Below are 17,511 nucleotides of genomic sequence, written 5' to 3' on the forward strand. Positions count from 1 at the left end.
GGATTTACCACTTCCCCTGGGAGATTGTTTCAATGTCTGAATGATCTCACAGTAAAAAAAATTCTTCTGGAGTTCAGTCGAAATCTCTCCAGAAGCAACTTGTGTCCATTACTCCTCATATTTTCCATGTGACTCCCTGTAAAAAGGGAGTCTCCATCTTCTTGGTAGCCATCCTTTATGTACTGGTACATGGTGATAAGGTCCCCCCTAAGCCTTCTCTTCCCAAGGCTGAACAGGCCCAGTTTTCTCAGCCTTTCTTCATACAGCAGGTCTTCCAGTCCTCTGATCATCCTCGTGGCCCTTCTCTGGACCCTTTCCAAACTGTCCGCATCTTTTTTGTATAGTGCGGACCAAAACTGGACACAGTACTCAAGGTGTGTTACAGTAGCACCTATTGTAATTGGGTCTTTAGCCACTGCACAGCTACAGTCAGTCCTGGCTTTTGTGCAGCTCACCTCTAACTGCCCCATCAGTGGGTGGAGGGAAGGAAGCTGGGTCCAGATAGACCACAGATCTGAGTACAGGCAAGTAGTTGCCCTATTTAAGCACCAAGATCTTCACTGATGTCAATACAATGCAGGCACTGAAATACTTCAGTGCACCTGGTTTTAAAAAAAAAAAGTCAGAAACAGAGAGGGAGGTCAGGGAGGTTAGAAATTAGCTTCGTTCTCCTGCTGCTGCCCAAAATACCATCTCTGTCTTGCTTTCAGACATCCACTCTGATCCTTTCCAGAACAAGCGATTCTAGGTTTTAAATGACACAATGACACTTGGAAACTTTTGTGTTAATTTTCAAACACTTCCCTAATGCCTTGAGACAAAGTAACTGAAGAGCTTGTGCCGTTGCCCCTCTAGACAGACGGTAACACACAATATGGAAAGAAGTTACATAGATTTTGGCTGGTGCACAAAACAAGGCAATAATTCCAAGCAGTTGAAAAAAATATCAAGAGGGCTGATTCTGCAAATCCTCTATTTGAAGAGTCTTGAGCAAAATAGAAAATTCCCCCCACCTCCTTCATATAGCTGCTTTATTAGCTTGCTCTAAAAATAGTTTGATTTACGTTTTCTAAATATCCTTTTTCTACCAAAAGTATTTCGTGGTGTAAAAATAAATGAAGTAACAGAAACAAGAACTGCAGAGTGCCAGTTAGTTCTCATCAAATACCCTGCCTGGACAAGATGAGCCACATGAGATTTGCTGTAAAGCCCACACTCAGCAGGACACATGCAGATGATGAGAAAGGTGGGATAAAATACATTTGGTGACTGGGAATCACACATTCAAGTAAGTGAGTATAGCTCACACACTGACGTGCTGAGAAAAGAAATTGTAACAGAATAAACTAGCAGGAGACTGAGAATATCTGAGGAAATAAGGGAAGGTGCCTCATGAGCCCAAATGGCAAATCAGCTCACGTGGCTAAGAAATGTCAGTGGCTGTAGCCAGCAGCACACAAGGCCACATTCGCCCTCTTGCATCTTCCTCCAGGACAGTGCTTAAAGGTAGTTCCTGTCGAATATTGATGCATTTGTAACACCAGCACAGAGCTTGCAAGAGAAGTCCCAGTCCTTGGAAACTTACAATCACCTGCGGCTGCTGAAGGAAGTCTTTAATCTTTGACTAAAAGAAAAGCTTAAAAAAATCCTTAAAAGCAAACTGAAAGACATAGGTCTGGGTTCGTTTTAAAGCCATGGCATTTTGCCTAGCATCAGCGAGCATTAATCTGTTCATAACTTCCACTGTCTTTATTCCTGGACGCTCTGTAGCCTTCCTGATGTGTGCACTGCAAACCACAAGCCTGCAGGAAGTGGCGTTTTTGGGCAGAAGCAAGGTACCCTTTTCCTGTGGGACAGAGACCACAGCTGGGAAAACCTGGCTTTAGGCTGACGTGAGCTGATACTGAGCTAACAGTCATAAGTTCGTAGACTACAGACATTTTTTTGATTACAGACATGTTTTAATTCACTATGCAAGCACCCAAAATTCAATGGGAAGGTTTTAGGAAGCTGACAAGCTGCAGGAGCTTGACGAGCATTGCACCTTGCTAATATCTGCAGAAGAGATTGGACAACCCCTGATCACTTCACAGCAGTCCTCAGTCCTGCCCTCCGATAAAAAGTCTGTATAGCCATGCAACTAAAGATCATATCAAAACATACACCAGCCGCTGCTGGTGTATGCCAAAACGTACACTGCTAGAACATGGTTATCTTGGCAACCTTGACTCAGGCATTTCCTAGCTTCTCTGTGATTATTCTTGTGGTCTTATTAATTTTTTTTAATTGCAGAGGCAGTTACACACAGCTTCTCAAATTTAAAAAAAGAAAAAAGCTTAATTGATCAAACAGGATTATGTGAAACAATGCCAGTCCCCTACATAGGTCACCCAAGTCAAATCTTTACACTTGCAGCTCTTCATTACTTGAGCTAATTGAATTTGCCAGGACAACTACAATGTGAATAAGGATGTGATATGAGAGGGGAAAAAAAGGAAGTAAGTCGGTTCATTTACTCTTGGTTCTCCACTTAAACTGCTATAAATTCTATTCCTAGCAGAGACCAGATTCACTGCAGAAGAATTAGGCCTTACAGTTTTGCTTTCCAAGGTTTTCTATCAAGGAGGAGAAAAAAGCAATTACTACAGCCATCTGTCTGACACAGCTTCTCCTCCCTCCCAGACCTCTAGGGAGGAACTGTGCTATCTCATCTTTAAGGAGAAAACCATTCAGTTATGCTTCATAATTCCTCACTCCAAAATGAAACATGCTTGGGCTTACGCACACACCAGAGAAAAACTAGTTTACATGCTAATGGCAACTGATGGTTTCCAACAGCTTTGGAAAGGACCTGCTGGAATGAAAGATTGGATTGCGCCGAGCAGATTGACACAGCAGTGCCTGTTGCTCCATGAAGGATGGCCAAAGGCAACTACCCATAACGGGACAGTGGGGTTTCTTTATGTTTTAGTGACTGCATACTACAACCGTCTGGCCTTCTGTGGACTAGAGGATGGAGTTGCTTCAATCTCAAAGCTGAAGTCACTAATCTTGGAGTAATGGGCTACAGATTTCCAGAGCAAAGTTCATCCCTTCTTAATGACAGTCTAATGTGTAATTCACAAGGAAGGAAGACAGCTTGAAGTGACATAAAATCTTTACTAAAATCATAGAGTGCACTGGCCAACTTCTACTCTGTGCAAGCTCAGTCAAAAATGACCCTCAGAGCATTCAAATCAAAACTGCAGATCTGGGGAAAAATCGGATTGCTGGTGTGATGGAAGAGTCAGACAGGGTTAAGCATAAGGCCAGAGATTTCATTTTAAGGGCATGAAAGGACACCTTAATATTATGTGTTCTTATTCTTCTTAAAAAGTACCAAAAGGCAACACCAGAATCCAGAGTTCAATAGTTGCAAAGTACCTACAGTTCAAATGTTCACCCAAGTCCTGTGTCTGCTTGCCATGAACAACAGTTAGCTAAGAGTCTCGCAGAGCTAAGTTAGATTTCAAGAATTAAACACACTATGGAGACAAATTTGCATGTCTTCACTCATAAGCTTTACAGGCTAAAGGATCTGAAAATATTCTGTCCCACCAGAATTCCCAATGCAAACCCTTAAGCAAAACATTTCCCTTCCTGAAGGCCAAAAAAGAACTTCAAAGTTATTACATCAGAGAAAGCAGCTCTTGGTTTGGGTTTCTTTTTTTAATTCTATTTATTTCTATTTCTCACCATTTGTTCCCTTTGTTTACTTTTTGAAAACGCTTGTTTATTCTTTAAACCAGACAGAGAAACAGCAAGATCAGTTACTGATACAAGCTGGCTGTGCTACAGATTGTTTGCTTTAAAGAGGAGCTAAAAATCCAGGAAATCCAATCCTTTCTCTTACTCTTCCACACATTCCCACCACCTCTTGTTTTTGCTAACCCATGTTGAGTCAACTGAAAACTAAGCCAGGAAACAGTTATTGTAAATGAAGTGAAGCAATCTTTTTCTTACTGGATTGGTTCTTTTCTGGGTTAGTTCTCTGCAAAACAGCTTGAAGGATACAGGTGCTATTAAGGCGTGAGGTGGGGAATGGCACAGCCAGGACTACCTCTTCCAGCAGAGAAGGATATTTAGATCAGCTTAGAGAAAAAGCCAAAATGTAGCATACATAGGTGATTAGTGTCATCTTTTCTCTCAGATCATTCGCTATCCAAGCACAGCTCTAAAACCTATAAAGTGTATTTGTTTGAATGCAATTTCTGTTCTCACTAAAATCAAGTTTCAGAGCAACGTTTGCTAACTCACTTCCGAAGACAGAAGATTCTTCTAAAATATTTAAGTAACTCTGCTTATGTTTGGAGGTACTCTCTGAAGTCTGTTGTTTGGTTTTTGGTTTGGTTTATTTAAACTGTAACAGCAAACCCAACTTTGTGTATACTAGTGTAGTAGAAATCTGGACGAGCAGAGTTAGGAGCAAGACTCCAATTGTCTTGAGCGATGCACTGCTGATATGCTCTAGTCCCTTGAGAAGGGAACAGATCTAGGTCATAGTGTAGATGGAATTGCCTTGCAAACTTTCCCCAAAAATGTCCATGAAAGGGGGAAAGGTAAGAAATGCACACCTTTCTCTGGAGGACTCAAAAACTTGGGACCCTCAGTGTAAACCTGAGCAGAAGCAGAACTGGTTCCTGATGTGATCTTCATGCAGTAATCTGCTCTGAAGTTTTCTCCTTTAGTTGTGCTAAGTCATGACCAGTATTTCCAAAGCATTCTGTGCAGCTTAATGAAGGGTGTACAGCTCTACCCGAGCTTTGCAATGCAGGCACATTAAACATTTCTTCCAATTTTAAGTCTTTCATCAAAGATTGCTCAAATTACTTTGGATCACTGCATTTTTCAGTTTATCTCATTGACTAAATTCGGTGTTCACTTCTAACATAAAATTACAGGAGTGGAGAGGTCAAACATTGAAAAGAGCTGTTCAGTGGCTGTGTTTTCCCATGCTCCAGAAGTGGTTACGGGCTTAGTTAAACCAGCTGTTTCTACAAGCAGGCATAGTACACATACCACCCTAAAGATGCAAATCCATTAGCACACACCCGTGCTTGAAGTTTACTCAATAAAAGATTCAAGAGGCTCAAAGCAGTCATTAGTGGCAACCTCAAAGGAGACATCTGAGTGTCCATGTAAGAAGGTAAGGACTGCAGACAGGCAGGCATCAGGGAGGCAGGGACGCTGGGGAGAATTAGGATTCCCAGTTATTTGCAGGTCAACATCGCCACTACATAAAAAGGAAATTTCTAACTTACCCTCAAGATCACACCAGCCATTAGCAAACTGCGAGGACTTTTCAAGGACTTGCTCAAAGTGACTTTCAAGTCACAAAGAGTCCAGCATGGTCCTTTTTTACATTGGAAATGCAAGTGAACCACAGGTATTTTGGATCCAAACCTGAACTTCCCCCAGGCTTTAGATGCAGGCTTTCAAGTGGTTGCTAATTCAGCAGACCCCTCAGGCATGCGCGTCAGGCAAAGTTACATTTGTGTGCAGCTGCACTGAAAGCAGAGGAAATATATATATGTGCTTGAGGTCTTGTTTTGTTAAACATTTAAGTATGTATTAATCTAAAATTACAGCAGATGACCAGGAAGTTCAAATACAGAATTAACCCCAAGACTTAGAAGTAGTGAAGTTGACAGTTCTCAATCAGGCCTATCTACACTATGAAAAAATCAGTTATTCACTTTTGTGTCAAATGAGCAAGCAGGCTGTTACCAACCCAGGCAGGATGGGTCCCTGCTACAATTATATGCAGTGCTGTTACTGCTAACGTGCACCCTCTAGAGTCTGTTTCAGCTTCCTAAAACAACCTCAAAGGATTTTGGTCTAGCGTTCCTTGAGTGAAAAAACAGATTTTGACACTTTTTCCATGTAACCACTTCCTTAGAAACACTCTTTTGACATTCTTGTTTGGCTGGGATTTTTTGTTTGTTTTTAAAGAAAATGTCTTAAAATTGATTGGTTAATCAAAACTCAAAATCTGTCTCCTACACAAGTAAACTGGAAAAGAAGTTAAAATAAGCAAGTATTTTGATTTACTGTGGGTACACTCTACAGAAATACATTGGTGTGTTCAAATTTATACCGATAGCCACAATTCAAGGATTTCGACAAGTACTTATTGTCAGAATGCACCATACATTTATGCATGTGCCTAAGAATTCTTGCTTAATAATCCACATAAAAGCTAAATTGTACAAACTAATATAAAATTCTTAAAGCATATACTCTCACTGTTCAGTATAGGTGACTTCATGTCCCATCCTGTTATGAAGACACTTATTATATTTCTGTAAATTCATAAGAGATAGATAAAATATTATTAACAAGTCTTCTCTATACATTGTGAACTATCCATAATCAACAAAGAACTGAAGAAACACACCATTCCACATCATTTGCTCAGCATTTTAATTTTTTGAGACAGTCATTACTTGATTTCACAGGGCACATGCTGGGATATTACAGGGAGGATGTTATATCCTGCTCTCCACAAAACAGAAACTTCCTGAATAAAAGGCATTAAAGGCCAAGGTCTAATCTCAGCAACAGCTTCAAGAAATTAATCCAGATTTACAGCAGCATGGCACAGCCCCTTTACTAGCCCCTCAATAGTAAAAACTTCTTGATGGCTTCTAATTTTTGCCAGAGAAAAGGTAATTCATCTTCTTCGCAAAAATCTGTGCTTCACAACAATGCTGGATTGCTAGAACACCAATTCCTGCTCAGAGAACAGAGCACAACAAAAGAAGGTTTAACTTTTCCACACTGTCATGTTAAAATCCATCATGAATAACAAAAACCACATGTGGCAAACTGCAAAGCTAAAATACATTCACTACAATACTTGGCCATGAAGCTGATCGAGAGATAGGCAGACCATGTGGCAGGCTCCATTCCTTCCTCCCAGAGCTTGCCAGCAGACACATCCACCGCTGAAACACTATCTTAGAAAAATTTCAGCCTCTGGTTCTGCTCTGAACTATTGCATCAAGCAAAATAATTTCAGAGCCTATTCACAGAATATTTGAGGGACCACTCGTCTCAGGAACTAAAAGGCTGTTTTCTTGCTCACTCCTGAATCAAGGCCAGCTAGCTCAAAAATATTTCCTTGGTTATTGCCATTGGAGACAAACAGTGAGCCACAGCAGCCATCACTGCCGCCAGCAGCACTCGGAATGTATCTCTCAGTAACAGGAAAAATACTGCTCACAGCTGAGCTCTCTGTCCAAGGAGACCCAGCCACCCCTCCAGCAGCCTTCTCCAAGCTGTCACCACCATTTCAGTTCAGATGCCCATTAGAAAAAGCAACAGAAACGCACTGCAAACAGCGATGCCTCCCCTTTAGACCCACACACACTCACAAGCATGTGCCCTCCCGTGTGTCGCAGGCTGGCTTCTCTGCAGTTCCGCTGTGGTGATGAGTTCACACAAGGCAGAGGGGAGGGATGGAGAGAGGCATCTTTCTGTGGAAGCAGTCCTGGATCTAACCAACAGCACACCAAAGAGCTGATGCTCTCCTGGAGGAGACTGCACAAATTGCTTAGTAACTGCTTCAGCGCAAACCACAGCAGAGACCTCTGACACGCACCATGCCCAGGCTTTAACCCTCCCCAAGGTACAGCTGGCTTCTTTCCTTCCAGATAGCTTTCCACTCAGACCCATAGACACTTTGGAGGCATTCACAGCTTCACACAAATAAAACTACATCCCAACAGGAGACAAAACAGATTCACTTGCTCAGACTACAGCATGGAAAGAGCTCTCATTAAAATAACTTTAAATAGTAGAGTACTTAGGGCCAAGGAAACCAACAGCCTGCTGTGACTAGCTGTCTTGGAGTACTATCCCAAGGGCACACCCACACACCACAACACAGTACTGTCATTTAAAGACAAAGGAGAAGACTGTGTAAGACCTATGAATTTGCTTGGAAACATTACACCAGGTCTTGGACAGGGGAGTAATCAGTTCTACCTGTCCCATTCTACAAATCCTTCAGGACACAAGTTTGCACAGTGCATAAGGAAAGTACCCGTGTGCTTTCACGTTGGTGTGGCAATGGTAACATGGCATCCACAGCAGAGCAGCTGTCCCCTGGGATGGATGATGCAGTAGTAACATCTTGTTTCTTCTACAAGGCCTGCCATCATTTAAGCTAAGAAGAGACAAGTGCCATTCATTTTACAGATAGGGAAATTGAGGCACAGGGAGAGGAATCCAGGTCACCAGCCAACGTCATTTTTCCCCACTTGTAAAATGAGGAGCAGACTAAAGTTGTCTGTACAGTTAGGCTACCAGAGTAGATCTGTCTTCAGGATAACATACCCCGTGTTTCCATCCTTCCCTCATCAGCCAACCAACACAAATTATCACAAGGTTTATAGTATAGCGAGAGAAAAGTAACTGGATCTTATACGTAGTTACAGATGAATGCCAAATCAAAGTAGAGCATCACCATGCTCGGTACAAGATATGTATGAGAGCTTAAGACACCTGCAGTGCTACAGACAGACAGCAGCAAATGCATAGTATGTTTTTACATTGCACATTCTTTCTCCAGCCTCTCCTAAACTGCAAGCTAAACAAATGAACTTACCAGCTGTAGTGTGTGTGTAACATTACTCTCTGCTGCCTATACTGATCTAAATGTCCACATGGAACCAATTTACAACCAAAATCTGACTCCCATTCCAGACACATTTTGCTCTCTGGAGGGGAGGCTGTGGGTGGGAAGTTCAGCTCCAGCTCTGCTTGTGCACAGTGAACAGACAAGAGCCCAGTTAGGGACCGAGACCCAGTTTATCACCACTTGAAGCCCCACAACAGACGGAAAAGTCAGTGCGCAGCAGAGTTCCCCAGGCCAGGTCAGGTGCAGTGCACTCCCCTCTGTCCCTGGCAGCATTCAAACCTTCCTGGAGAGACTCGTCCTTTCTAGGAACAGAGGTGGGAGAAGCTCCAAAGAGTTATGGCCAAGCATCACATCGATGTAAGTGGCTGATAAATGAGCCAGATGAGTCACTCTAAAAATAATTTTAACCCTGTGTGTAGAGATGCTGCAGAAGTAGGAGATCCAGCTGTGGAGTCAGAACACTAAATGCTACTCTGCAAGGGAATGTAAATAGCCAAACTTATGCTGGATTCCTGAGGTAAGGAGAGCAATGAATTCACCATAGAAGAAGCACTAAAAAAATCCTCTTGGTCCACTGCATGCTCAAAGGAAGGCTCATTAGGCAGCACTTCGAGTTTCATGAATGAGATTTACATGTTTCAGACATTCTTTCATTTGCATAATTAGTAAAGGTGATTTCAGTGTGTACCTGTAAAATGTCTTTGCCACCCTCAGAAGGCTTAGTGGTGCCACTCTCAGTAAAACAATATTTTGCACTGTCCAAATATTCTCCTACCAGCATACAGCATATGGAATAAAGTAATACTTACTGATGTTTGAGTTTTACTTACTGGGAAGCATCTGCTGTAATGTGGAAGTTTACTTTAAAAAATAATAAATCCACGGACTTGGTCCTCAGTTGCTGCAATACACCCCAGTTTCACTGAAACACACCATCCAAGCATCTGACCCGACACATTCGTGTGTTCACTTCTGTGGGAATGGCTCTCCAAAAGCATGACAAGGACTGGCTCGTACCCGAGTTCCTCCAACTCAGAGACCATCTTCCCAGATTCTTTCACTGCAGGACCAGTGAACCACTAGATTCATTGTGTTTGACTTGTTGAACACACAAGAAGTTCACAGAAATTGGATTAAACCAGCATTTTAGAAAGCTCTTTAATCTTATGTTAAAGACTCCAGGCAACTGCAAATCCACTGCTTCCCCTGGAGTTGGCCTAACACAAAGAAATTGGCTTGTGTTTCAAAGCTCTCACTTTAATTTCCAGACCATTGATTCTTATTGTGGTTTTGACCTGAAAATTTGATAGCTGCCCCCAGTTTCATCCTGTCTCTGTCAGATCTCCCTTCTTGAGTCTAGTGGTAAAGTCAAGGGAAAGTGGATCAGAGTATCCCATTCCTTTACCTCTTCCCATCTCAGCTCTTCCCAATGGTAGCAGAGCATGACTTTACTAATTAACAGTATCCCAGTTTCATAATCAGATATTCAGTCATGTAGACCCTCGCTCCTTAGAGGCCCCCATAGCAGCACGCTGTATCCAGGTGGTGAGTCGAGAGTTTAGACAAATAGCCTGAACTCAGCAATCCCCAATTTAATGACTCACAGGAACAGGCTCTGAATATGAATAAAGTGCTCTCTCTGTGCAGAACAAAGTTGCTGAGACATCCTGGCCCAGAAAAAGGTGAAAAAAGAAATGTTTGGTCAATAATTCTTGTCTGTTGTAAAAGCCTGGAGGATTTTTTTTTCCTTTGAGTAACGGAATGAACTAACAGGGTCAGAAATTTGTACAAGACACCTGGCATAGTCCAAATATTCATATATAGGAAGCTGGGCTGCTACAACCAAGCTTTATTTCTCATCCTTTTATACTTGAGCACCAGTAATTCTGCTAGATAACATCCAGGTGGCAAAGGAGAGTCCATGACTCAGAAACCTCACTGGGCAGGCTAATCCACAGCAAGATTCAGATGATAAAGAAGGAGCACAATTTGTACACAAGATCAACATATTAGCACAGCAGAATCGTGTCTTTAAGTGGGGCTTGAAGCAGCAGAACTGGCTGAAATTGGAATATAAGCTCTATGGGCAAAACCGGGGTGAGAGCTCTGCACAGATGCTTTCCAACCTCTCAGTACATTCAGCACCATTTTCCCCTAAAATCATCTCCCCAGACACTTTACACTACAATTTAGGCGATTAAAAAAAAGCAAACTGAGCTTTTATCTTGTGGTAATAAGTCCCACAAGTTAACAAAACATTACCAGTTACAGCAATCTGTCTATCCATGTTTAATGCTTTTCCATTTCACTGAGTGTTTTGTGGGAGGAAAGGAAAAACATAATTACCCAGAAGGCCTCTGCTAAAACTTGCCCTCTGAGAATGTGTTCTCTTGATCTTCTCACTACTACTTATCTCTCAAAACTCTTTTTACATGGAAATCAAGCTATGCCTTCCCTATTTTCAGCACTATTCTCTGGGCTTTTCTGATTAGGTAAACAGGGTTCAATATTGCTCAATGGGAGCAGAGCAGGCTGCATATCAATGGGAACAGGCGAAGAGACACAAGCATCTAAGATAAGGATCTTTTCTTAGAAAAACCTCTATGAAAAACAGAATATTTTATTTTAGCTGTTTTCTCTGCAGTGAGAGCCAGCTGAAAAAAATATCCCAGGTTCCCTAGGTAGTGTTTTACATTAAAGAAGAGAATAGATACTGAATGCAAATAAACCAAGAAAAATTCTGAGCAACGCACAAGGAGGCACTGTGACTGAATCTCAAGGGGTTTAGAAACACCATCCACTTACACTGCAGATTTCAGACTTGAAACAGCCACTTTCCTCAGTAACCAGCACCTTTGTGGAAAGGTCAGCCACATCGGAAAGGAGAGCATTTCTCATTTATTTCACTACTGAATGTGGAGAAGCTCCAAAAAGTCTAAGAAATTTCAGCCTGAAGTCATTCAGATGGGATTTCCTTCCACAAATAGCCACATAAAAGCAGTTTTCTATCTTTGAATCCTTAACTGCTCTAAAACAATTTCCAATACTTCAGTCCCTTTTCCTCCCTAAACAGATAGATCTGAAGAACTGCTTTGCATTTCCAGCAGTAAGAGACACAGCAGTAGGACTGAGAACAAGTGCCCATGACTGACAGGCAGACAAAACTGAGGCATTTCTCTGTCCTACAGAAGGACAAAATCAGAAACACTCTGTTAGCACAAGAGACAGGTCCCCATCCTCCTGGCAAGGAAGATCTTGCCTGGTTTTGCAGCACCAGCAAAATCCTGAATAGCCTCAGTAATGAACTGCGTACTCCTGAGTGTTCACAGATTCATTAGCCTATTTTATGCAGCCACCAGCACTGAGCGCAGATCAAAACCACACATTTATTCACTTAAAAATATAGAATCTGCATGCAGCCTCAGGCTCCACAGAGTGCAGAAGCGTAGCCTAACCAGCCAATGTTCATCCATCCATGTTAAGCCTCAGTAGCTGTGTGGTCCCATTGGAGAACTGGAGCATCACAACAAGGCAGGCTAATTAAGAGCATCTAGGGACAGAGGGGACGTTTTGGCAGAAGGTATCCTCAAGGGTAAAAGATGTTAACCAGCAGCTGGGTGACATGAATGGTCATGTCAGTGCTGAAAAGGCGTGTAAACCAAAATGATACATTTCATGACAAAAGGCTATGCTTTGCTTTCAGCTTTAGTATCTGGTGAGGAACTGAGAGCACTGCAAGGAGGGTCAGCTTTGGACTGGAGGCCCTGCTACATTTCCTGCATGGCTTTCTGAGGGCTCCTTCTGTTTTGCTGTCAATCATAGCACCTTGGAGCTGCAGTTCCCAGAGAGTCTCAAGGTTACATACCAGGACTCAAAATAGCACCATTTGTACATCAGACCCCAGAGGTGACTTCAGCACCTGTAGACCAGCTGATCCAACAAGGTCCATGCTTTGCCTATTGGAGGAACCAGGGCTGTGGAGCTCTGAGCATTGACCGCATGGCCATAGAGAATGCCCTTCTTCAACTGGCCCTTCACAGCGGCACTTTCTTTTTGTAAGCATTCACTTTTTTAATCTCTTTACATGAACAGAAGACTATAACTACACTTTTAACCACTCATCAAAACCAAATCACATTGATTCAAAGGAAGCTTTGAACTTGCATGATCCAGGGACTGGATTAGCTTGGCACAGCGCTGCTTGCTGTGGTGTACTGCTGATCAAAGGTGGGTTACCTGCAGGGCACTGCAAGCCTGACTGCAACCACATGGCCTCGATTTCTGCTGTAGTTACTTGTGTGCCTTCCACCTCTTCTAGTTATAATATTTAGTACAAGATAAAATTACCGCAGCATATTCACAGGGCTCCACAGATGTGGTCTGTATGTGAAAAATGCTTCATACTTTGGAGTACCTGAAGCACTAAGAAAACACTAGCCCATTAGCCCTCAACAATACTCCAGTTGGATCTTTACATTGCAGAAAGGGTGCCCTTAAGTGAGAATCAAGTCAGAACACACCACAGAGACCCATGATGCTGCATTGCCACTATGTGCAGACAGAGCCAGCGTTGAGAAAAAGGCACACATGCACCCCTAGAGTTTGTTAACAAGTCTTTACTGGTAGCAAAGGATGAGCAAGATGGGGCAGGCAGAGCCCAAGTCCTCTGGGATGGATCATCTTTCTTCCCGTGTTTATGCAACACCTACTGCAAAGTCAAACTGGTTTCATCTTCAAAGGACAGTCAGCTTTACAGATGAGAAAACTAAGGCCAAAACAAGGCAAGAGATGAGTACATGGTGAAAGTCAGTTCAGAGCAGGAGAAAAGAACCCAGGCAGTGGTGGTGTTATGAAATCCTGTGCCACCTTGTCAGCTCCTTAGCCTCCTTCCAACATGATCATCACATGCAGAGTTGTCACTGGTGTGGTCTCACAGCTCACGCAGTTCTAATGCGTGTACCTGAAGGTGCCTTGTCCCTAGCAATAACCTAACTTCTGCCCTTTCTGTGGCATCACTGGCAGAATTTAAAACAAAAGCAGCAAAGATTCTATCTGCCTCACAAAATGGCAACAGGCTCAGTCGAGTTGACACACTATCTCTTCTCTAGCATAAAATGATTTTCCAAGGGATTTCTGCCCATAATACTCTGCCAGGTCATCTCTCAACATGAGGCAGGGAAGGTGTTTCCCTGGGAACAGTAACCATGGCAAAGCGCTTCCCAGTGTCTTCCCCTCTCTACCTACAGCAAGAAAAAGAACAGCAGAAGCCTGAGCTCTGCCTCCAGCAGGCCCAGGGGCCCCCAGAGCTGTGAGCAACCTGCAAGCACCCAATCAAAGATTCAGGAAGGAAATTCAATGAATGCTGCTCTGTCTTTTACCCAGATACGAGACATTTCTGCCATGCTACGCTGAACTCGGAATGCCTCATTACAAAGAGTGCAACTGGAAACATCGGTGTTACCGAAAGGTCAGCCAAATACAACAACGCGTAGGTAGACGCTGAGCCCAAAAATCAGCACAGATAGATGGCCAGCAGAAGCAGAGGTACAATGGACTGGCTTTGCAGTTTGCAAGCCCTGGCATTGTGCGTTAGAGCCCTATTAAAGAAAGCATCTGCAAACCCCAGTTTGTAAGCAGTAGCTGCCAGCAGATGACCTGCTTCTGGTCCACCTCTCTTTCTGCAGAACATTCTCGATTTACCAGATTGAATGCAACTCTTTGTTGAAGAGCTAATTAAATCATAATAAACAATTCAACTGAAAGTACAATCATATTGCATGCTTTTGGGGATCTTTTTGTCATGTAGTAGTGAACACGTTATAAATTTCTGGATTTGAGGTTTGCTATTTATTCACGTTAACAGGGCAAATGAAACCAAAAGGCTCCTTGGTCAATCTTTCTTTCAAATGACACATAGAGAAAAAGTGTTCTATGATTCAGCAATCTTGACAGGTGAGTAAACAGTCAACAGCCTAGATTTCAACTACCATCACTCCACTTCAGAGTTAACATGCAATGAGCACAAATTGCCAGGACTCCAGCATCTTATACTAGCAACCCACTCTGAGTGGAATACTGCCCTATACCCTGACTGACTCTCACAGAGCACAAAAAGCTCGATAATCCACGTTTCTTTTATCAGCACAGTGCAAACAGAATCTTTACAGTCAGAAAGATACTGGCCTTCTGCATAAGAATTTAGAAGCATAGGGCGACAGGGTCAACAGGGTCATGAAGCCCACTGCCCCATCTCCTTACATTCATTTCAGAAAGGTATTTTACATGCACAGCAAATACTTGTTCCAGACATATACAGAAACTTCAGTGTCTACCACCCAAGTGGAATAAAAATTTATTCAGAATGAGTCTAGCATTCATTTTAACCTCCTCTCGGTCGAATCACTGCAAATATCCCAGAAATAGACAGCCGAGTCAAATGATGCACTCATACCTGAGTTAATATCCAAATCCAGCCAGTTGTCTTTATTTACCACCAACTCCTCAGAGAAAGCATTAGAAAAATAATCTTATTTTACAAATCTCCTAGGAATGCAATGCAGCTACCAAAGAGAAGATGCTATTTCTTTTGAAGATGCTGCACGTACCTTTCTTTGCCATGCGCTCCAGTCTAATGCATCCTCCCATAAAATCATGATAAGATTTCATTTCTCCTTCTGTTATCCGGACAGCAGTGAAAGGTGGATTCCTGGGCACCTGTTGTCCACATTTTCGACACCGAGAAGCCATTGTCACAGCTCAGGAGACTCTTGTCAGGAATCTGCTCTCTCAGTTTGCTGGAATCCAGCCTGATTCTTCAGCCGTCAGTCCAGGCTGGTGACTTTATCCCACTTAGTTCATTCAAGGTCACCCTCGCCAGCAGGATGTTCGCCATTGCAATTGGCTAAGACTTTTATAGGCTTACTGACTGTGTTTGTTTCTCCCTCCTTGCTTTCAATATCAGTTTACTTGATTCTCTCATTCAGAATGAAAGCTGTGAACCTCTGCACAGCCCATGCCCTGAATGGCTTCCTTATCATTAATTTAAAGCTGTTTTATAAGCGACAATGAAGAGAGAAGATCCCCGAAGCATGTTGCAAGATCACAGACTGTCTGTTAAAGAGCATGCCAGACAGGTTCACAAAGAGTTTTTCTTTAAGAAAAGGCTTTTCTTCATCATTTTTGGTCCCTTTCAGGCTTATGATTTGATGATTCTCCATCAGTGAGAATGGATGTTTTTACTTCTGCATTTCAGCCTGGACAGTGCAAGGAGACTGCTCTGCAGAGCTGCTCAACCAATTACTCATATGTCTGGCAGTGGTACTGGGAGGCTGCAACCATACAGAAAAGCCCTCTGCTGCTGTGCACGGTCCCTGCTCAAAAGATCTGATAATCTAAATGAACAGAGTAGCAAATGGAGGACAGAAGAGAAATATTGCTGACAGACATCCGCTGCTAGCTGTGCAACCCACCACACAAGTTTTTGGTTTCTTTAAAATAAGTTGAATCCATCAGTTTGACAACAAAATTAGAGATTTGGAACATACATTTAGAAATCTCTCTTTGAAGGTGCTTGATATTTGACTTTTTTCCTTTTAACAGTTACTATAATACAAATCACTGGTCAGAGAGCCTTGTGAAGAAACTAGCAGTTGGGAAACTGAGTGCAGAGAGCACTAAATCCTGATGCAGTGAAATAAAAAGGAGACTTCCCTGGGGTCAGTAGGGGACTGCACAGGAGATGCACAAACAGACACAGGGCCAGCACTGGTGATGGTGTGAAGAACACAACAAAAATGTAATGAATCGGGGCCGACCTGCAATCCAGAGCTCAACTGCAGGGCACAGAACAAGTTTCCTGCAAGGATCTTATACAGAGATCAGGAGAGTCTTTGCCTTCCTCTGCCTCAGTCGCTACCACCCATTGGCACTTTACACAGCTGCATCCAGTGCTGTTCAGCTCATGGCCCTGTCAGATCACAGCTGAGCCCTAGACATGGAGTGGGAAAGGAGAAGCCTAATTAATACAAATCAGGGGATGAACTAGAGGGGACAAAGATGCCCAGGGGACTAGAGGAGACAAAGATGCGCAGGAAAAAAAAGCCTTACATGATGCCATTGTTAAAATGGTGAATAACTAAATGGACAGGCATGAACGCCTGTAAGCTGAAGCATACAGAAGTCAACACAGCCCTACTTCTTTCCCATTTCACAAACTTCTGTGCTTCTCCCCTGGCAGCTCCACTGCTCCCCAACCCCACAGTGAACTGTTCCAGCTCCCTACCCCAGCACACCCAAACTGACCATGCAGTACAACAGCTACGAGACCTGGGAAGTAGTGAGTCTCAGAACCTCTCCTTCTGATGAAATGAAGCTATAAATGGGATCACCACTCTTAAGGTAAAATATCTGTGCTCCTTTCCTCCTCCCAGATTTGCTGCATGGCATGAAGCTGGTCACCCTCCTGCTCTTTGCCAAAACCCTGCCTGCAAAGTGAGGACAATGACGTGTTGAGCTGTTTGGTGACCTGATTCATTTGCATTTGTAAAATATTTATTAGAGTTTCCATAGAGAAATCCCTCAGGGACCACAATATTTTACAGATAGGGAGAGCAGTGGCACAGAAAGCAGAATTAATTTGTAGAAAACTGCTACCATGAGATAAGAAAACTAGAAACATAACCCAGCAATTTTATCTTAAAGCCTTTCTTCCATCCCCTTTTCTTTCATTACAGGGGCTCAAAGTGTTCTTCAATACACAGGAAAGCATGATGTACCTTGGAAAAGCAGCTTTTCTGACAGTATGTTCATGTGTATGTCTGACATACGCA

At 42.8% G+C, this 17,511-nt stretch overlaps 1 protein-coding gene across 1 annotated transcript in view; it reads right to left on the bottom strand.

Annotated features, from left to right (window-relative positions):
* The window catches only part of MCF2L2 (MCF.2 cell line derived transforming sequence-like 2), a gene marked incomplete at its 3' end in the record, with an annotated part of 49,303 nt that extends 33,873 nt beyond the window's left edge, over nt 1-15,430 (bottom strand). The window contains exon 1 of the mRNA XM_010187550.1: nt 15,289-15,430. Coding sequence (XP_010185852.1) covers nt 15,289-15,430 — 142 coding nt within the window. The remainder of the gene's footprint in view (nt 1-15,288) is intronic.
* Nucleotides 15,431-17,511: the final 2,081 nt, after the last annotated feature.

Source organism: Mesitornis unicolor, unplaced genomic scaffold, assembly GCF_000695765.1.
Source record: "Mesitornis unicolor isolate BGI_N332 unplaced genomic scaffold, ASM69576v1 scaffold40036, whole genome shotgun sequence".
NCBI classification, from domain to species: Eukaryota; Metazoa; Chordata; class Aves; order Mesitornithiformes; family Mesitornithidae; genus Mesitornis; species Mesitornis unicolor.